General features: G+C 39.0%; 1 protein-coding gene and 1 long non-coding RNA gene across 5 annotated transcripts in view; one reads left to right on the top strand and one right to left on the bottom strand.

Moving 5' to 3' along the window:
• Positions 1–641: 641 nt before the first annotated feature.
• Positions 642–5215, bottom strand: LOC116504370. Its single transcript, XR_004254801.1, has 2 exons — positions 4673–5215; positions 642–3914 (listed from the first exon to the last, which is right to left on the bottom strand). It is a non-coding gene; the product is annotated as an uncharacterized LOC116504370 (long non-coding RNA).
• Positions 5216–5365: 150 nt separating this feature from the next.
• The window catches only part of TANK (TRAF family member associated NFKB activator), a 35252-nt gene continuing 24128 nt past the window's right edge, over positions 5366–16489 (top strand). For 2 of the 4 annotated variants that reach the window (XM_032211342.1, XM_032211318.1), the window contains exons 1-2: positions 5366–5578; positions 16239–16397. In XM_032211342.1, coding sequence (XP_032067233.1) covers positions 16299–16397 — 99 coding nt within the window. In that variant the 5' untranslated portion in view covers positions 5366–5578; positions 16239–16298. Of the gene's footprint in view, positions 5579–9830; positions 9936–16238; positions 16398–16489 lie in introns of all 4 variants that reach the window. The other 2 variants (XM_032211326.1, XM_032211334.1) reach the window with 2 other exon arrangements.

Genomic DNA, 16489 nt, shown 5'->3' with positions numbered 1-16489 from the left:
CCCCTGCTCCCAATTCCCCCAAATCTGCTGTGGAGAGGCTGGAAATCAAATCCCTACAATTTTACATCTATTCTCTATATGAACTTAAAACCTTATGTTTTCTGTTTGGTACAAAAATATGATAGTAATATTACAAATATAGCTGTCTATTCAACATTGTGCAAAAGGATTTCTGCTCACGCAATAGGATTTATATTATCCTCCACACATTGCATTCTTGCCTAAGTCCTCCAAATGATCAGTTAATTGGGAAAATGAAAAGAAGGATCTATTCCTATCTTACGCTAGTAAATACCAAAGATCAAGGTTTTTTTTTTCACTCTCGGAGGCTTTTAAAACTGTAATTCTATTTCTGTGTCTTCTATATTTTTGTCTGGCACTCATCTTCAAGACTGTTTGACCAAACACTATCAGATCTGCTGATGACTTTAAATTTACTTTCTCTGAATGGTTCAACTTATATAAAATAGACTGTATCATCATTCCACATTTGGCTAAGTGTAGACAAACTTTTACAGCCATCTGTTTATGAATTATGTCTACCATGATGATGGATGATACAACTGATATAGTTGGTGCAGGCTGTGTATTTGTGGATCCCTGCCGTTAATAAACTTTCCCTGTAATCTTTAATTCTGTCCTTTGTTCTGGAAACTTGTACTAAGTTTCTAAAGTCATTCTAACTCATACAGGCAAGAAGTCTTTTCCAGGGGGAAAAAAACAATTTTCTTATTGGCCAACATAATAAAAATACAAACAGTAGCTCCATTGTTTTAATTTCAGCTGCTCAAATTCACACATAAAGCTATTCTTAAAATAGTTGTTAATTTGCTGGTTTGAAATTTTGCTTTAGGGTAATCTACTGGATTATCTGATTATAATTTGATTAATTGATATTTTAAATTTGTAACTGGATTTGTATTTTACATTCTAAAGTTGTTCTGCAGAAGGGTACACATCAGTATTATTTATCAGCGCTTTTACTCAGGAAAATTGCAAAGGCTTTTAGCTAAGCACTAACTATTCATTTGCTACCATACAATCAATTTAAAAGTTCATACAGAACTGTGCTGCAGAAACTTCCAATTATCCAGAACATGAAATACCATTCAAATTTGCCACCTGATTTACAGCTACACAGGGGCTCAAATTCTACCACAAAAAGATAGCTCAGAGTGTGCAACACCACTTTTCAAAATGTGAAAATGGCAACTCCTTTTCAGTGCAAAACTTTTATCAACAAAAATACATCTAACCTATATGTAGCCTCCCAAATCTGAACAAACCATGCATCTCCCCCCAGAAAATATTTGTGATTGTTTTTCATAACCTATACATCTGGTCAAAATAAGCCTTGCAAAATACTCAGTATCTGCTAATTAAAGCTCATTCAACGCCTCCATCCTTCAATTCACATCCACAGAACAGAAGTTTTACTGTATTACATGGCATTATTGACAGGATATTAAAGTTCTACAACTAGTTTATATTCTGTTTTCACTTTAAATTCTGATTTAGTGAGAGTACAAATTATAATGATCAGCTCTATGTGGCTACATACAAGGAAGTATCATGTGGGGGATTTTTCAGTGGAAGTTCCCAGCTAACATCAGTCATTAGCTAACAAGATAGTAATATACTTCTAACCTCCTTTTGAGAAAGCGTTATGATAGCAAAACAGGCATGGAAGCAGACTAAAAGGGTGTGTTGCCAAATGATTTGAATGTTCTGGAAAGCAAAGACTGCTGTTGCTAAGATAGAAGGTATGTACTCTGCATCAAATCCATGTATTAAAAAGGGTGTGGATTTTATAATTCACTTACATTTAGGGCCTACTTCCTCTATGTGCTTTGGTGTAGATAATTACAGTTGGGCTATCTGAGATTATTCTGTCCTTTCATAATTTTATAAGAATAAAAATATTAACTATGCAATTGAAATTACTGATAAAAACCTGCGACTGTTTTTAACAACATCCCCCCAAATAAAAGCATCACAACTTGTTAAAACAAATCAGAATGCTAAAATTAATACGTGTTTTTTAAACTGTATCTCTCAACTGTATCTCACGAGGATACCAATTCCTTCTCCTAGCTATCTTCCATCTGCAATGGGAATTTTCTCAACTTTAAAAATTATTTCTCCTTTAAATCAAATTGCAGACATTTACTAATCCAAAACACACAAACTAATAGATTAATTTATGATTTATCACACAGTCAGCCAGATGTTCAGATTGGATTTGGCATTTTTGTCTAGCTATTGAGTCCTTTCCAAGGACCTGGGATAGGCAAATGTAACCTATTCAAAGGAAAGCTGCCTTGTTGTTCTTATTATTGAGCTATTATTATGCTGGGCACAACAAACTGTAAACATTTTATAATAGTGACTTAGTTTTATGTGTAAGGAAACTGTATTTCAATGTTGATAACATCAATATAAATGCAATAGGCTCAGCCCATTAGAAGCAGAAACATTTCTCATGCTACTCAAATTTGTTTCCTTAGAAAACTTCCCAAAATTAAATTATACCCAACTAAAAATTTACCCTAGTTGTCGCCCAAGGAAAACGTCTTATTTTGCTACATGAATAAAAAGATGGACATGGACAGGAACAGATAGAGCTAGAAAAAAATTAACCTGCATTCAACCCTAATCTTAACTTTGAAATTATGCTTCCCTGAACAGAGGAATATATCTCTGAGTAGCCTTAAAAAACTATAGTAACATGAGTACCATCCACAAACAGGGAAGTTCTGTGAAAATAGGCAATCAGCTTTTTAAAAATTTATTTTAAATATTGTTACCTTTTGTGCAATGATTCTTCTGGTACTGAAGAAAATCTTAAGAAATATGATTAAGCACATCAAAATAATTCAAGAATAATAAAACAATAGCTGTTAACTAGTTCAGCTATGCCATCATGAGCTCTCAAATGCTGAGGGTAAATAAACAGATTTTCATTTCACAGCAATTGCTATTCAACCATAGCAAAGTTGGCACGTGCTCAATTTCTAAAGCAGAGAGTATTTCAAAGAAAGAATGGTACAATAGAAAAGTTCTTTCATGCTGATACAAGTGAATGTCTAAAGCATGTGGAACAACCAGGCTGGCTTTTAATTATTACTAGGGGAATGTGATTTTTCCATCTCTGCAGAATGAGATCTCTCACCCATTAATTTGGACAATATCACAAGATTCGCTAATACAATTTTGTGTTTAAGGGAGGGTAACGGTACAAGAAAAGGCTCATCTAGAAGTGTCCCGTGTTGGTAAGGAATAAGAATAAATTCTGCCTTTGAAAGTTCTCTCTCTTCTCTAAACCTAAAAGTGTCTAAATTAAAAGTAGATATGCTGTTCACATAATCTGCTGATCGCTTTTTTCCAAAACGGACTTGTTACATAGAGTTCATACATTCTAAAGTTTTGATTTTTCCAGGCTACACTTTAGTATCTTTAACATTTGTACAATACTTTGCAATAATATCCATAATTATATTAATGAATAATTATATATAAGGTTCCAGGCATCGCAGTTCTGTGATAACATACCATTTTTTTCCTTTTTTGTAAAATATACATCTACACACTTTGATAGAGGTTTGAGTTTTTTTCTGTGGTTAGATTCTCTTCTTAAGAATTTTTCCAAAATCTATATATGGTCTTGTTTGTTCAAATGGCATCAACTATAACCTCCTGTTTTCTTCAGTAAAACAGCATTAATGATTTTAGATCACAGAAGAGCAGAATTGTTCCACTTTAGGCCACCATAAGATCTGCCAATCAAGACGGGCTTAATTTTCTCAGGATTCTGTTTCAGCAATCAAGGTAGGCTGCAAACATATATGGAAGTTGAGCACAGTTTCCCTTATTTCCAACTGAATCTGTCTGTGATTCATCTGTTTTCCTCCTTCCTGCAAAGAAAGCATTATTAGCTTTTCTGGTGATCAGAGATACACTTTTTTTTTTTTACATAGCTGTTGCAGAAGCCAAATATCTAACCACCAATATAATAAAATAAAGCTTTATATAAGGCACTGTCCAAATGTTTAGTCTTTATGTTGCAATTAAAGTATAACAAGTAAGCCACTATCAGCCACCAAACTAGCTAGTTAATGGGAAATACTGAAAACGTCAATAGCTGTTTTGTCTCGTAAATGTTTGTCTATGAAACTGCATCTGCAGAATCCACTAAATCATAGTCAGCCACATCTTAAATCTAGTATGATGTACAACAACCCATATCCCCGTAAGGTTCAGTATGTTTGATATCAATTTATAGTTCAACAGGAGGCCCAAACCCATAAAACTGAGACAAGGACAGATGTGGCTTCAAATATTCCAACAACTGTTCCAGGGGAGCAGAGATAACAGAAATCTCCACCCATTGTCTGCTATTGGGTGGTCATCCAGATTTTTGTAGCCCAGATATGATACATGATACAAATAACTGTCTGGGTAAGCAACAACTTATATAGTATAGCATTTATTGTCATTGTACATCATGTATACAATGAAATTGGTTTTAGCCTCACTGGTGGAATCCATGACAAAAAATACAAAAAACATAAATAGTATAAAGAATAATTCCTATGCAAGTAATTAGTAAAAACATAGATATGATACTTCTACATATGCAGGGTTCTAGATGTCCATTATGGTGGGCACTTACCTGCAGCTTACTTTAGAAATTAGTAATTAGAGTACTGCTTGATCAGCACACTTGAATCACTGCCTCCTTCTGTTCTTTAGATATGGAGCAGGATTGAGCTGTGCTCTTCCCAGCCACTGTATATTAGCTGGAAGATAAAGTGGCCTCAGTTCAACTAAAATGCTGTATTTTTCTTGAATACAACAACCTATTGCATTGCACACAATAATGTCACAATGCTGTGCTTTCTTACAAGGTGTTTTTCCGATTGTTTGATATTGCCTAGGGAAAGATTGGAGGATTTCCGGGTGGTCCCCCGACCTTGTATTCCGAGAGGCCAAAGGGAGAATTACCAGTTTCTCTCATAGGGGAAACGGAGAAGGCAGCCGCAAGGAGGAGCGCAGGCCGACGACCTTCCTGTTGTCGGCTTCAACTTCTCGCTAGGCGGTGCAGCGACCGGGGCTCAACAGCAGCCCAATTCTCCCGGGTGGCCAAGCGGCCAAACCACGGGCAGAGGTTCTTCCTGCCACTTTTGTTTTTCCCTCGCTTCCCGCTCGGGAAACCAGCAACCCCCCACTTCCTCTCCCGGCGGGAAAACTTCTCCTGCACCGGGCTGCCCAGCCAGAGGCAAGAAGGCGGGCGAGGAAAAGTTGCGACAAGAGCCCATTTTGCCCTCTTCCTCCGACGGGCAGAGAAGAGCCCGTTGGGCAACCAGGGGAGCCCGCGGGCAGGGCGGCAAGGTCGTGATCCGCGTCCCTGCCACCCCCGCCGAGCTAGCCCAGCTGCCGAGAACTGGCAGGGCTTGTACGCGGCGGATCACATGGCGGCGGCACAGCAGGAAGTTCGATCTGTTCCTGGGTGGCGCGTCGAAGCTTCGGTCTTGCTCCGAGGCGCTCGGAGCGCGTAACCGATCACGGTGGGGGCTTCGTAAGTTTCTTCTCGCCTTTTACCAGATATCTCCCCCACTAAGCGGCCGATCCCTCAACTTTTCACTGTATCGCTTTGCCTTTTTCTCCAAGCCACCTTAAGACCCAAGTTCGGTTCCCCCAAAGTTTCTCCCCCCCCTCCCACTTCTTTGTACTTTAGCAATTCTGCTTCCGTTGTTCTTTCCATTTTAAGCCCTGCCCGGGACTTCTTAGCTTTTGGTGGGCAATCTCTTCACGCGGCAAAAAGTTTACCTAGCTGCCTTTTGAAAGCTGCCTTTGTAACCCCTAACCGTGCCGTTGTAAACAAGCTTTCTTTCTGGTCCGCCTCCCCTAATCTGGCTCCCGATTTGAGGCGTTGGGCGAAGAGATGCCGTCCCGTGTTATCCTGGCCGGTTTTGGGATTGCTGGCCAGGGCCTTTGGGGTCACAACGTCACAAGGGTTGTGGATTTCCAAGCGTCCTGTCATTCATAGATATATTTTTTTCCTCACAAAGGCGGAAGCGCCTAAGGAGGAAAAAGTACTCGGAGGCTCAAAGGGGAAAGAGAGGCGGCCGGGTGGCTGCTTTGTCTAAAACCAGTTATACCTGGAGCAAAGAAATCGCCGGTTCGTTTCCTCTTACAAGTAACACACAAACACATTTGGGTGTCTCGTAGCCTCCGGGTGTTTACGACCCAATTGCGGAAGGGCCGAGGACCGGAGAAAACTTCCTCTTCCGGAAGCCTTGAACCCAGACCGTGGAAGTTTGTTTGTTTTTTAATTGGGAAACTGCACCTCCTAGAAATTCCTAAGGGCGAGCATTTGAGAAACCAGTCCGCTCTTTTTCCCTAGACTGAAATAGAAACCCTGAAGGCTGTAAAGGTATTCTTCCAGTTTCCCTTCATGAAAAGTTTCCATCTTTGTAGCGTCAAGAAAGCTGGCAATTACCCTACTGAAGCCTTTTCACAATCATCCAGGAGATACTATTTCCTGAAAGTAACCGAACTACATCTAATTAAATCAAGGTTTAAGGTTAGTGTGATGTGTGTATCCAGCCATACATTTTGTATACTGTTTATTATGTTATATGAGTGCAGTCAATTGTGGGTGGTTTTTGAGAAGCCATAGCTAAAACAAATATGGTTCTGTTGAAATCTGTGGGAATTTAATCATATGCATAGGTTTTAACTAAAAGAGCTAGGTTCACATCTCTGTATTCATGTACATTAATTTAGAAGAAAACTCATTTAAAGTGATGGGGATCCATTTTAGTTCGATTCATGTGAAGAGCAGGGTAAAATATGCTCTGATCGCTTTCTGAATATAATGTACAAGAGTAGCTTTCTCCCCCTCTCTCTTTGGATTAAAAAAAAACATTAGCCTGCTCCTCAAGATGAAAACACTATGCCTTTCCTTCTAAAATCTATAATCAACTGACTTTTTAAATGTATGTATGCTGCCTTCCAGTCAGTATTGATTTCCAGCAACTGTCTGGACAAATCCCTGCAGTTTTCATGGCAAGATTTTGGAAGCCCCCCCCCCTCCCCAAATCAGGGTGATCATATTTTGGGCGCTTGGTGACAATCCCACATTTATGGCTGTTTGCAACATCCCTTGGTCATGTGATCATGATTTATGACTTTTTAGCCAGAAGCTGGCATTTACTTGGTTTCCAACCCAAAGAAATCACAGTAAATAATGGATTTGCTTAACAACCAACACATTCACTTAACAACCGTTGCAAAACTAACAAAATCAAGTGCAATTGTGCAGTGACCCACTTAATGAGCAGCATGACCTACGCTTATGTCCATAATTCCAGGCTCAGTTACAGTTGTAAATCAAGGACTACCTGTAGAGTCTGGCAACTTTAGAAGCTGGGTCAGGGAACAGAGTTGTGTGTGTACAACCAAAAGCCACAGGTGGCATGGGCAAAGAAAAGATTGCAGCAGATTGTGTACATCAGATGATATGCAAACCACACCAGCTTATTCAACAATCATGATGAACATACTGACATCCTGAATTGTTATTTGAAAAAAGTCAATTTCTCTCTCCAAACCTGGAATTAGAAAAATATAGGGCTGAAAGGTACTGATAGAATTCACATATCATTCTCAGCCATAATCAAGGTTGCTTATTTCAGCTTAGTATGTTATGTGCTTGTTCAGCCACCATTTTTAAGCAAACTATGGTAAGCTTTGGGTGATTTTGAATCCCGCCCAATTCAATATCTCGCCTCTGAAAAATGGTCATTGAAAGTATCTGTTTAAACAGTTAAACCACTTAAGCATTTGTCATAATAATGTCGATGCTGAAAACTCCATAAAGGAGGAGTTAAAAATTTCTGTGAGATTTTTATTCTATCACTTCAACTGCTACACTGATGAGTAAGGCATGTATGAGTGTAAAAACCTGCTTGTATTCTGATGCTAGGATTAAATTATATCAAAACATGTCAGAATTACTTTCAGCAATGAACAAAAGAGAGCGGTAGCTTGCTCTCCTAATTATAATTAGTTTTATGCAAAATTAAAGAATTTCAGCTAAGTATGATCATCTTAGATATTTTTAAAAAGAAATTCATTGCACACATATATGCATACTAGAAAATAACATCTTTTTAAACAAGATTTCTATTTCATAATTCCTGCAAAGAAAAAGATGGAATATAGTATATGGATGTAGAATAAGCTTCAAAATAATTAATACAATTGTTACTCCAATTTCCATGGGGTACTAGGTAGCCTTTATAATTGTCCCCTTGTATCCCCACAACTATCTTAGGAATGTATTTTTTTGAACCTGGCTTTAAAATGGCAGACTTGGCAGTCACAATTGCAAAAAATGATGGATAGAATGAAGACTAACTCTGATTTCATTCTCATGCATTTCAATGTCCTTATTACCCTCCACTCTCTCAATTAACAATTTTATCCTTCAGTCATACAATTTGATAATTGTTGAGCTTATGTTGCAGTTACATGTTAGGTTTTAGAGGTTTTAGAAGAATAACACAATTCAGGGGGTTTGAGCTAAGAGATTCTGACTTGCTCAGAATCAACTGTGAATTTCATGACTAAATAGAGAATCACAATCAAGCTCCATGTCCAACAGTTGTAGACTATTTATGTGTATATTGGCTAGATTGTTCTTAACAGTGATGTTCCGTTTGTTTGCTTTTTCTACACCTGCCATTCTTCTCCCCATATTTTTTTTGCATTAGTGGTTTTTTCCCCCTTTGTCAGGTTTTGCATCTCAATGAGCTACTTTGATTTGCAGATATTATCTTTCCCCTGATTCAATGAACTGGTGAATCCAGTGAAATATTTCTCCCTATTTTGTATACTTTGTTGGTGAGCTTTGTATTTTTATGTTGTTGACTTGGAACAAAAAAAAGCTACTCCTAAGTAGCTCAGGAGTAGATATTCTGACTGGATAAATCTTCCATTTCTTTAAAGCAGAGGTAGTCAACCTTTTTATACCTACCATCCACTTTTGTATCTCTGTTAGTAGTAAAATTTTCTAACCACCCACCGGTTCCACAGTAATGGTGATTTTATGAAAACCTAATGAAAATGTTTTTAAATAATGCTATGACATTTTTTTAAAAAGTCAATTAAATTTTAAAAAAGGAAAGTGCTTCAGTATCGAACAAAACCCTTACTGCCCACCATGAAAGCGGGAACACCCACTAGTGGGCGGTAGGGACCAGGTTGACTACCACTGCTTTAAAGAAAGAGATACATTTTTCTTTGCTAGAGAAGTTGTGGAACTTTTCTTTAAAAGAATACTTACGTTTCAAGGGAAAAAAGACTGACCCCAGAATGGCAACTCTGCATAGCATATTCCAGAATATTCATTTCCCACAAAAAAAAAGCTTTCAGAAATCCTAGCAATTAAATTAAAACCATTTTCTAAACATTGCCAAAATCTCAAGTGAGAATGCTGAAATTTCATTCAATTTCTTTTGTAGTTTTAAGAAGTCTTGCTTAATAAAATCATGCAGCAACTTTTTTGCTTTGCTGCTTATCCAAGTAGTTTCTTCAGTTTCAGGTTAGATAAGATTTGAATAAATGGTGAATTGTTTCAAACCAAAAATAAGCCCAATTGCCATGACTCAACTTCCAGACAACTCTACCTGGATGACTAAGAATCTTCATTGACTTAGTTTTAGATGGTTTTCACAGCAAACTTTCTCAACTGGGTACCCTCCAGAGGGATGGGATTTTGACTTCTGCCATTTATAGCTAACATCATCTTTTGCCAATGCCAGCTGGGAATTATGGAAATTGAACTTCAACACAACCAGAAATCCTCTTTCGAAAAACTGTTTTAAAGGATTCCACTGCCATCTTACATCTGCTTCCTAATCTCTGAGGTCAGTGGGGATAAACCCCAGATAACTTTTTACCCCATTTGATTCATTTGTATTGAATTGCAACTGATATGGCATCTAAGCCCAATTTTCTTCCACCTCTCACTAAGTTTTAAGTCAATTACATTAGTTCTTGGCTGAGAAGCGAAACGTGTTCAAGAAAAAACAAAGAAAATATAGTTGCCTTTTGAAAAAGCACCTTTGGGTTATTAGTTTTATAGGCTATGGGACCAGTTAGTTAAGGAAAAAAGAATCCCAGAATCCCTGATTAAGAGACAAAGTTCTAATGCTAGAAAATTAGGAATAAAATTAAATTGTGTTCACTATAAATGAACACAAATGGAAGACTCTCTGTCCAGAAGACTCTCTGTCCGGCAGCCAGCCCACCATAGAGAGCACTCCTACAGCAGCTGATGCTGGAAGACTCGGCAGCTGATATTTGGAGTTTGGAAGTTATGCTCGGAGCATGGCGGCGGCAAACGGCTGCAGTGCCCTGGGAGAGAGAGCTGCGCAAGGGCTTGGTGAGGCTGGGGGCAGAACAAGCGCTCACACAACCCCCCTCTCCAGCTGGGCAGAGCTCCATGCACTGACTTTGGGGGTATCCCAAATGTGTCAAGCCGCGGGAGCTGGGGGGCGGGCAGAGCGCCATGTGATTTGGCGCCTTAGTGATACCCCCTAGGTCAGTGAATGGCGTTCTGCCCGGCTGGAGAGTGGATTTGCTGGGCAGCTGCTCATGAGCGCGATTACCTCATGGCTGCTTCGTCCCTGAGACTGTGCCTGGCTCTTCGGGAGCCTGCTTGCAAGGGAGCAGTCGCCCGGCAACTCCCCCCTCCGGCCAGGTAGAACGCCACTCCTCAACCTAGTGGTATCCCGAGGCGGCAAGCAATGTGAGCGCCTTCCCCCCCCCCCCGGCTCCCGCAGCTTGGTGCCTTCGGGATACCGCTAGGTCGGTAAGCGGTGTTCTGCCTGGCCAGAGGGGGGGGTTGTCCAGAGGGTTTATTTTGGGGGTGGGATTATATTTTTGCCCACATGAAAAATGTGGCAAGGCGTTAGTTTCGGGACAAGTCGTATTTTCAGGGAAACACGGTATGTAGTTTATTCCCTATGCATATCGAATTTAAATTGGAGAGCTGCCTGTCCTACCAGTAGCTCTTGGTCCTTTTACCTCTGCATTGGGATCAGTTGTTTCCCTCAAAAGGATGGGATGGTAACCTGGAAGTTATGGCTTTCTGTTGTGATCTTCAGACCCCCTAAATCCTCCCCCTCCTTTACCTTCAATGTTAATTCCTGTGACAAAGTATATGTTTGAAGCTTTCAAGGAGAAACAATGCCCATGGATTGTGTACAGGTAATCCTCGACTTACAACCACAATTGAGCCCAGAACTTCTGTTATTAAGTGAGACAGTTCTTAAATGAATTTTGTCCCATTTTACGATCTTTCTTGCCTCAGTGATTAAGTGAATCACTGCAGTTACTAAGTTAGTATAACTGTTGTTCCGTGAATCTGGCTTTCCCATTGACTTTGCTTGCTAGAAGGTCGCAAAAGATGATCACGTGACTCGGACATTGCAACCGTCATAAATATGAGTCAGTTGCCAAGCATCTGAATTTTGATCACGTGACCCTGGGATGCTGTGAGGGTTGTAAGTGTGCATAATAGTCGTAAATCACTTTTTTCAATGCCTCTGTAACTTCGAACAGTCACTAAATAAACTGTTGTAAGTCAAGGATTACCTGTACTGTATTTGCACGTTCTTTAAAAAAATGTTTTTCTATTTTTCTCCCAAAGCGTATAGTTTATGCTTCCTTGTTTATTTAAAAAAAATATAAAAAAAGAAGTACCGGTACCTAACAGGGAAGCCCTGCGAAGCAACTACTGTAATCAAGGCCAAGCATCCATTTCTCTCCTAGTTTTAGTCCTGCCTAGCTGAGTGACCTGATGCATTAATTATCAAGAAGATGCTCTCATTCCTATTTTGAAGACACAACATTTGGCAGAACAACGCAAATTTCTTTATAGTCTCCCCTCCCCCCCCATGTTGTGGATGCCAATTTGTGACATTTATCAAACTCTGACACATTTGGCTACTGTCGGGTTGGAAAGCTCAGCAATTGTAGAAACATAACACCATGGCAACAGTTGTCATAAATATAGAATTAATAGTTCCCTAGGGCTCTAATCCTCTACCTTTTTCTCAAGGGATTCGATGGAGCTCACTTTTGAGTTAACATGAGCATTGCTGGACCATGGAAGAGCATGAAAAGAGGAGACGTCGGCAGTAAGGCCAATGTGTCTTCTCAGTCTTACAAGAGGGAAGAGTTCATTTTAGCCCAACCAAGTGAAACGTTTGACTAGTCATCTGCAAAAATACTGAGTAATCTTTGGCCTTTCATTCAGATCCCACCCCTTCAGGATGGTTGCACATTGGATACAATCACCCTGGAATTACTCTTTGGCCTCTTGTGAGTTTTATCAAGCATCTATCCAGATAAACAATTAAAAGGTGGAAACTCAAATCTCTTAAGCACCCACCTTGAGCCTACAAATTGCAGTAGATTCCTTGTGTTTGGTGACACTTATGAGTTAAGTGGCTTGGGAATGCACTATTAGAAATCTATAAACCATTATGTTTCAGCTAAAATGAATGCTAAGTATCTGAGCAGGAATGAGTAAGGGCTCCTTAAATAATAGTTTTCCCTCAATGATAAATAGGGAAGCAAAAGAATGCTGGTGCCAAAGTTGACTCTGTTTAAATTAGAAATTTGTCACATTTAATTAATTATGTTCTGGAAGCTGTTCTTGTTTGTTTGGTATGAAATCTGAGGAAAGATAATTGGTTTTGGTTTTTCAACTAGCATTAAAAATGTGGTTAAAGAGAACTCTGCAACATTTTGATCTACACAGGGAATAAGGACTGTTCCAGTCTAAACTTCATTACTGGTATTGCATTTAGATGATCTCATATTTTAAAAGAATTATAGTGGCAACTTGAGTATTTTCCTTACATATTCACACTACATCTTGTATTTGTGTTGTCACATGGTAGCGTGCTGCAAACAGGCTTAGCTAATAGATAAATATCCTAAGTGCTTTGTCCACTGATCATTTAGGTTTAAAATAACACTTTGATTTTTAATAATTTTTATTCCATTATAGTGTTACTGTAATGGGGTAATATTAAATAGGAAATTATATTTGACTGCTTTTAGTTAGCAAGTTAAATTGCCTCAAAATTCAGTATTTCAAAAGACAGCCCATTGTAATAGCAAAGGATTTTGTAAGTTGCAAATTACAGATAGCTTCTAGGATAGCCCAGTTTCAATATTTATCAGTCTGTTTATAAGGTGCCCTCATTGTAACTTTTAAGGCATATGTGGCTTGGATTAAATTAACTTGAAACACTGCTTTTTCATCGCCTGAATTTATCTAGATGTTAAGGTTTTTTGGAAAAACATTTTTCCCTCCACTGACTTTTTAAATCACACTTAATGGGAAAATTAAGAAAGACCTTTTGAAGGGTTTTTCCCAAGTCTTGAAATGTGTTTCCAAGATTGGTCTATTTCTTTCTCTATTAATTGTCTGTTAATTTAAATGTTTATTAGATTGTTGAAGAGAGTTTTAATCAAGTTATTCTCTTTTTTATTGATTTTTAATACTCTTTTAATTTAATTAAACTGTATAATTACATTAGTCACAGTACCATTTTCAAAAGAAAAATAACTTTTTAATAAATAAACAATCTATATAGGCAATCTATATAACAATCTAGATCTAAACATTAAAGCCTGTGACAATTTGATGTTGGGTTTATAACTTTTCAAGTGTCAACTCTTACTAAGCACCATTAGAAAACAAATTGCTGGTCTCGATGGACTTTTGGATTAGAGAAAAGGACCTTCCAACTGTTTCCCTTGGGATAAATTCTTTGCTTTTACTTTTTCTTGCTCTCTTCCTATAAGCCCTCTAGCAGTAACTAATGCTTTTTTCCTTATCCCTTCAGCTTTTTTTTTAAAAAAAGTACAGTGGTGTCTATAGGATCTGAATGCATATCAGGCCACGCAAGCCTCAGGTGAATGATCTGTATATGCTCGGAATGTATATTGCACAAAAACCCACCACCACTCAGTTCCAAGGAAAAATTGTTTACCATAAAACCAGTTCCTGATGCCAGAAAGTTGGGGACTGTGGGCTTAAGCAATAAATCACCCCTGCTGATCTTCCAGAAAAATAGATGATGTTTTCAGCCTTAAATACTTGTGGTGGTTCCCAAAATGTGGGCCACGGACGCCTTGAGGGCTGTGGAGCTATTAGAGGGCATTCATTTATATATTGAACATGCAAAACAAAATGAAAAGCGTTCACAAAGATCTTTTATTAATACTGCTTGGGGTGAGATAAGACAGAAATACTGGCTCGTCTAAGAGGGAGATTGAGAGGAATAACATTGGCTGTTTAGCCTGATTCTTCCTTTCTCCTGGCCAGTGGCAGTATTTCTGTCCCTCCCAGGATACTCAGTGTATTCATGACTGCCCACCATAGTAACATTCCTTGCATGCATCTAAGATGTCCATGGATACGCCCATCCCCTAACAACTTGCACAGCCCTGTGAGGATGGCGAGTTCAGGAAAAAGAACCTGGAAATAACTTTATTGGTTGTAGGATAATATAATAAAATCATAACAGCCTGCAAAAGCAATTCTCCAACTCAGTTTATACTTAGCATAATTAAGATGGAGTCACTTTCTTTCTCATGCTATCCCCTCCGCTGGACTCAAGTAATCTCTTCTGCTATAGCCCATAATTACCTCCCTCACGAACCTACCCCAGCTCTTCACTCATTCAATTCCATGGCCCCGTAAGCACCATGGGGTCTCTAATTGTGAAGTATTTTGCAGTTCTTAGCTATTCTACCAGGGCTTCCCACACACCCCTTCCATTCCAACCTCCTTTTACTTTTTCTTTCTCCCATCACCATGAGATGTCTCAGCTCTCAGCAATGTACTAGCAACAGCTTCTAGCCCCTTTTCTTACTGGGGGATGACAGGCCAAAGCCATACAGTAAGAACAGAGGAGTTGCCGCACCTCCACCCACCTGATCCCTAACTTCCAGGATCTCCCCTTCACCCATCTGGAAACTCCTATGATGCCTGCAAACTGATGTTCACCTGAGTGGCCCATCTCACCTGCATACATACATCCACCACTTCCTGCTAACCCCTAGCAGCAAAACAGGGAGGGCACTATTGCTTCTGTAAGCATGCACATCCTCACTCAACAAGGAAATGCATGGGGGCATGTTAAAAAAACAATATAGATTGCCTGTTCGTAGCTTTTTTATTTCTTTCTGAAGGGAAGCAGGGATGATTGGACAAGGGGAGATGTTGCCTTTTGGATTGTTTAAGTGGGTTGCCAGAAAGCTTGCTTTATAGAACTTACCAATAGCACTTGGACTCATATCACTCCACAGTGCTTTACAGCCCTCTCTAAGCAGTCTGCAGAGTCAGCCTATTGCCCCCAACAATCTGGGTCCTCATTTTACCCACCTCAGAAGGATGGAGGGCTGAGTCAACCTTGAGCCGTTCAGAATTGAATTCTTAAGAGTAAGCCAGCCTGAATAAATATTTGCATCTACATGGAACATGCATTTATAATTTATGGAATCCAAATTCATTTAAAAGCATTATCTGTGGTTACTGAATTCATAATAGCTGTGTGTTTCATTTCATACATTACAAGTAAACCTTGACTTAATAACCATTCAAAGTTCCAATGGCCCTGAAAAAAAGTGATTTATGACCCTTTTTCACATTTATGACCGTTTCAGCATCCCCACAGTCACGTGGTTTACATTCTGCTGCTTGACAACTGATTCACATTTATGAGGGTTGCAGCATCCCGGGGTCATGCCATCCCCTTTTTACGACCTTCTGACAAACAAAGTCAAAGGGGAAGCCAGATTCACTTAACAACCATGTTACTAACTTAACAACTGCAGTGATCCACTTTACTACTGTGGCAAGAAAGGTCGTAAAATGGAGCAAAATTCACATAAAACAAGCAAAAGAAATTTTGGGCTCAATTGTGGTCATAAGTCGAGGACCTGGAGTATCAATGTTAAAAAGAGATCTTCGAATTAAAAGTGAGGAGGGGAGCAGCCCTTGTCCTAGGAAAAAAAATTCAAATAGTGTCGAATGGGGTTTCACTACATTGCTCCATTAGTTGCTCTTTTCTCTGGACAAATGTGAAGCAGTAAAAATAATGTACTACAATAACCAATATTTTTCCTTTTTTCCCCCCATAAAGTAATTTAACAAGATCTGCTGCATTCATAATCTCTTCAGTGATGAAATATTGCTGGGAAGTATGGATAAAAATATTGCAGAGCAGCTTAATAAGGCATATGACGCATTTCGACAGGCGTGTATGGAGAGAGATTTTGCTAGAAAAGAACTAAGGCAAAAGGTACGTTATGTTTTTAATATCTAATTGTACAAGTTAAGATTTCCTTTACAATTGCTTCTGGGGAAAAAAGGACAACTCAGAATTCCCACACA

This window comes from Thamnophis elegans, chromosome 1, assembly GCF_009769535.1.
Source record: "Thamnophis elegans isolate rThaEle1 chromosome 1, rThaEle1.pri, whole genome shotgun sequence".
In the NCBI taxonomy this organism is placed as follows: domain Eukaryota; kingdom Metazoa; phylum Chordata; class Lepidosauria; order Squamata; family Colubridae; genus Thamnophis; species Thamnophis elegans.
This window is presented reverse-complemented; position numbering and strand designations above follow the sequence as displayed.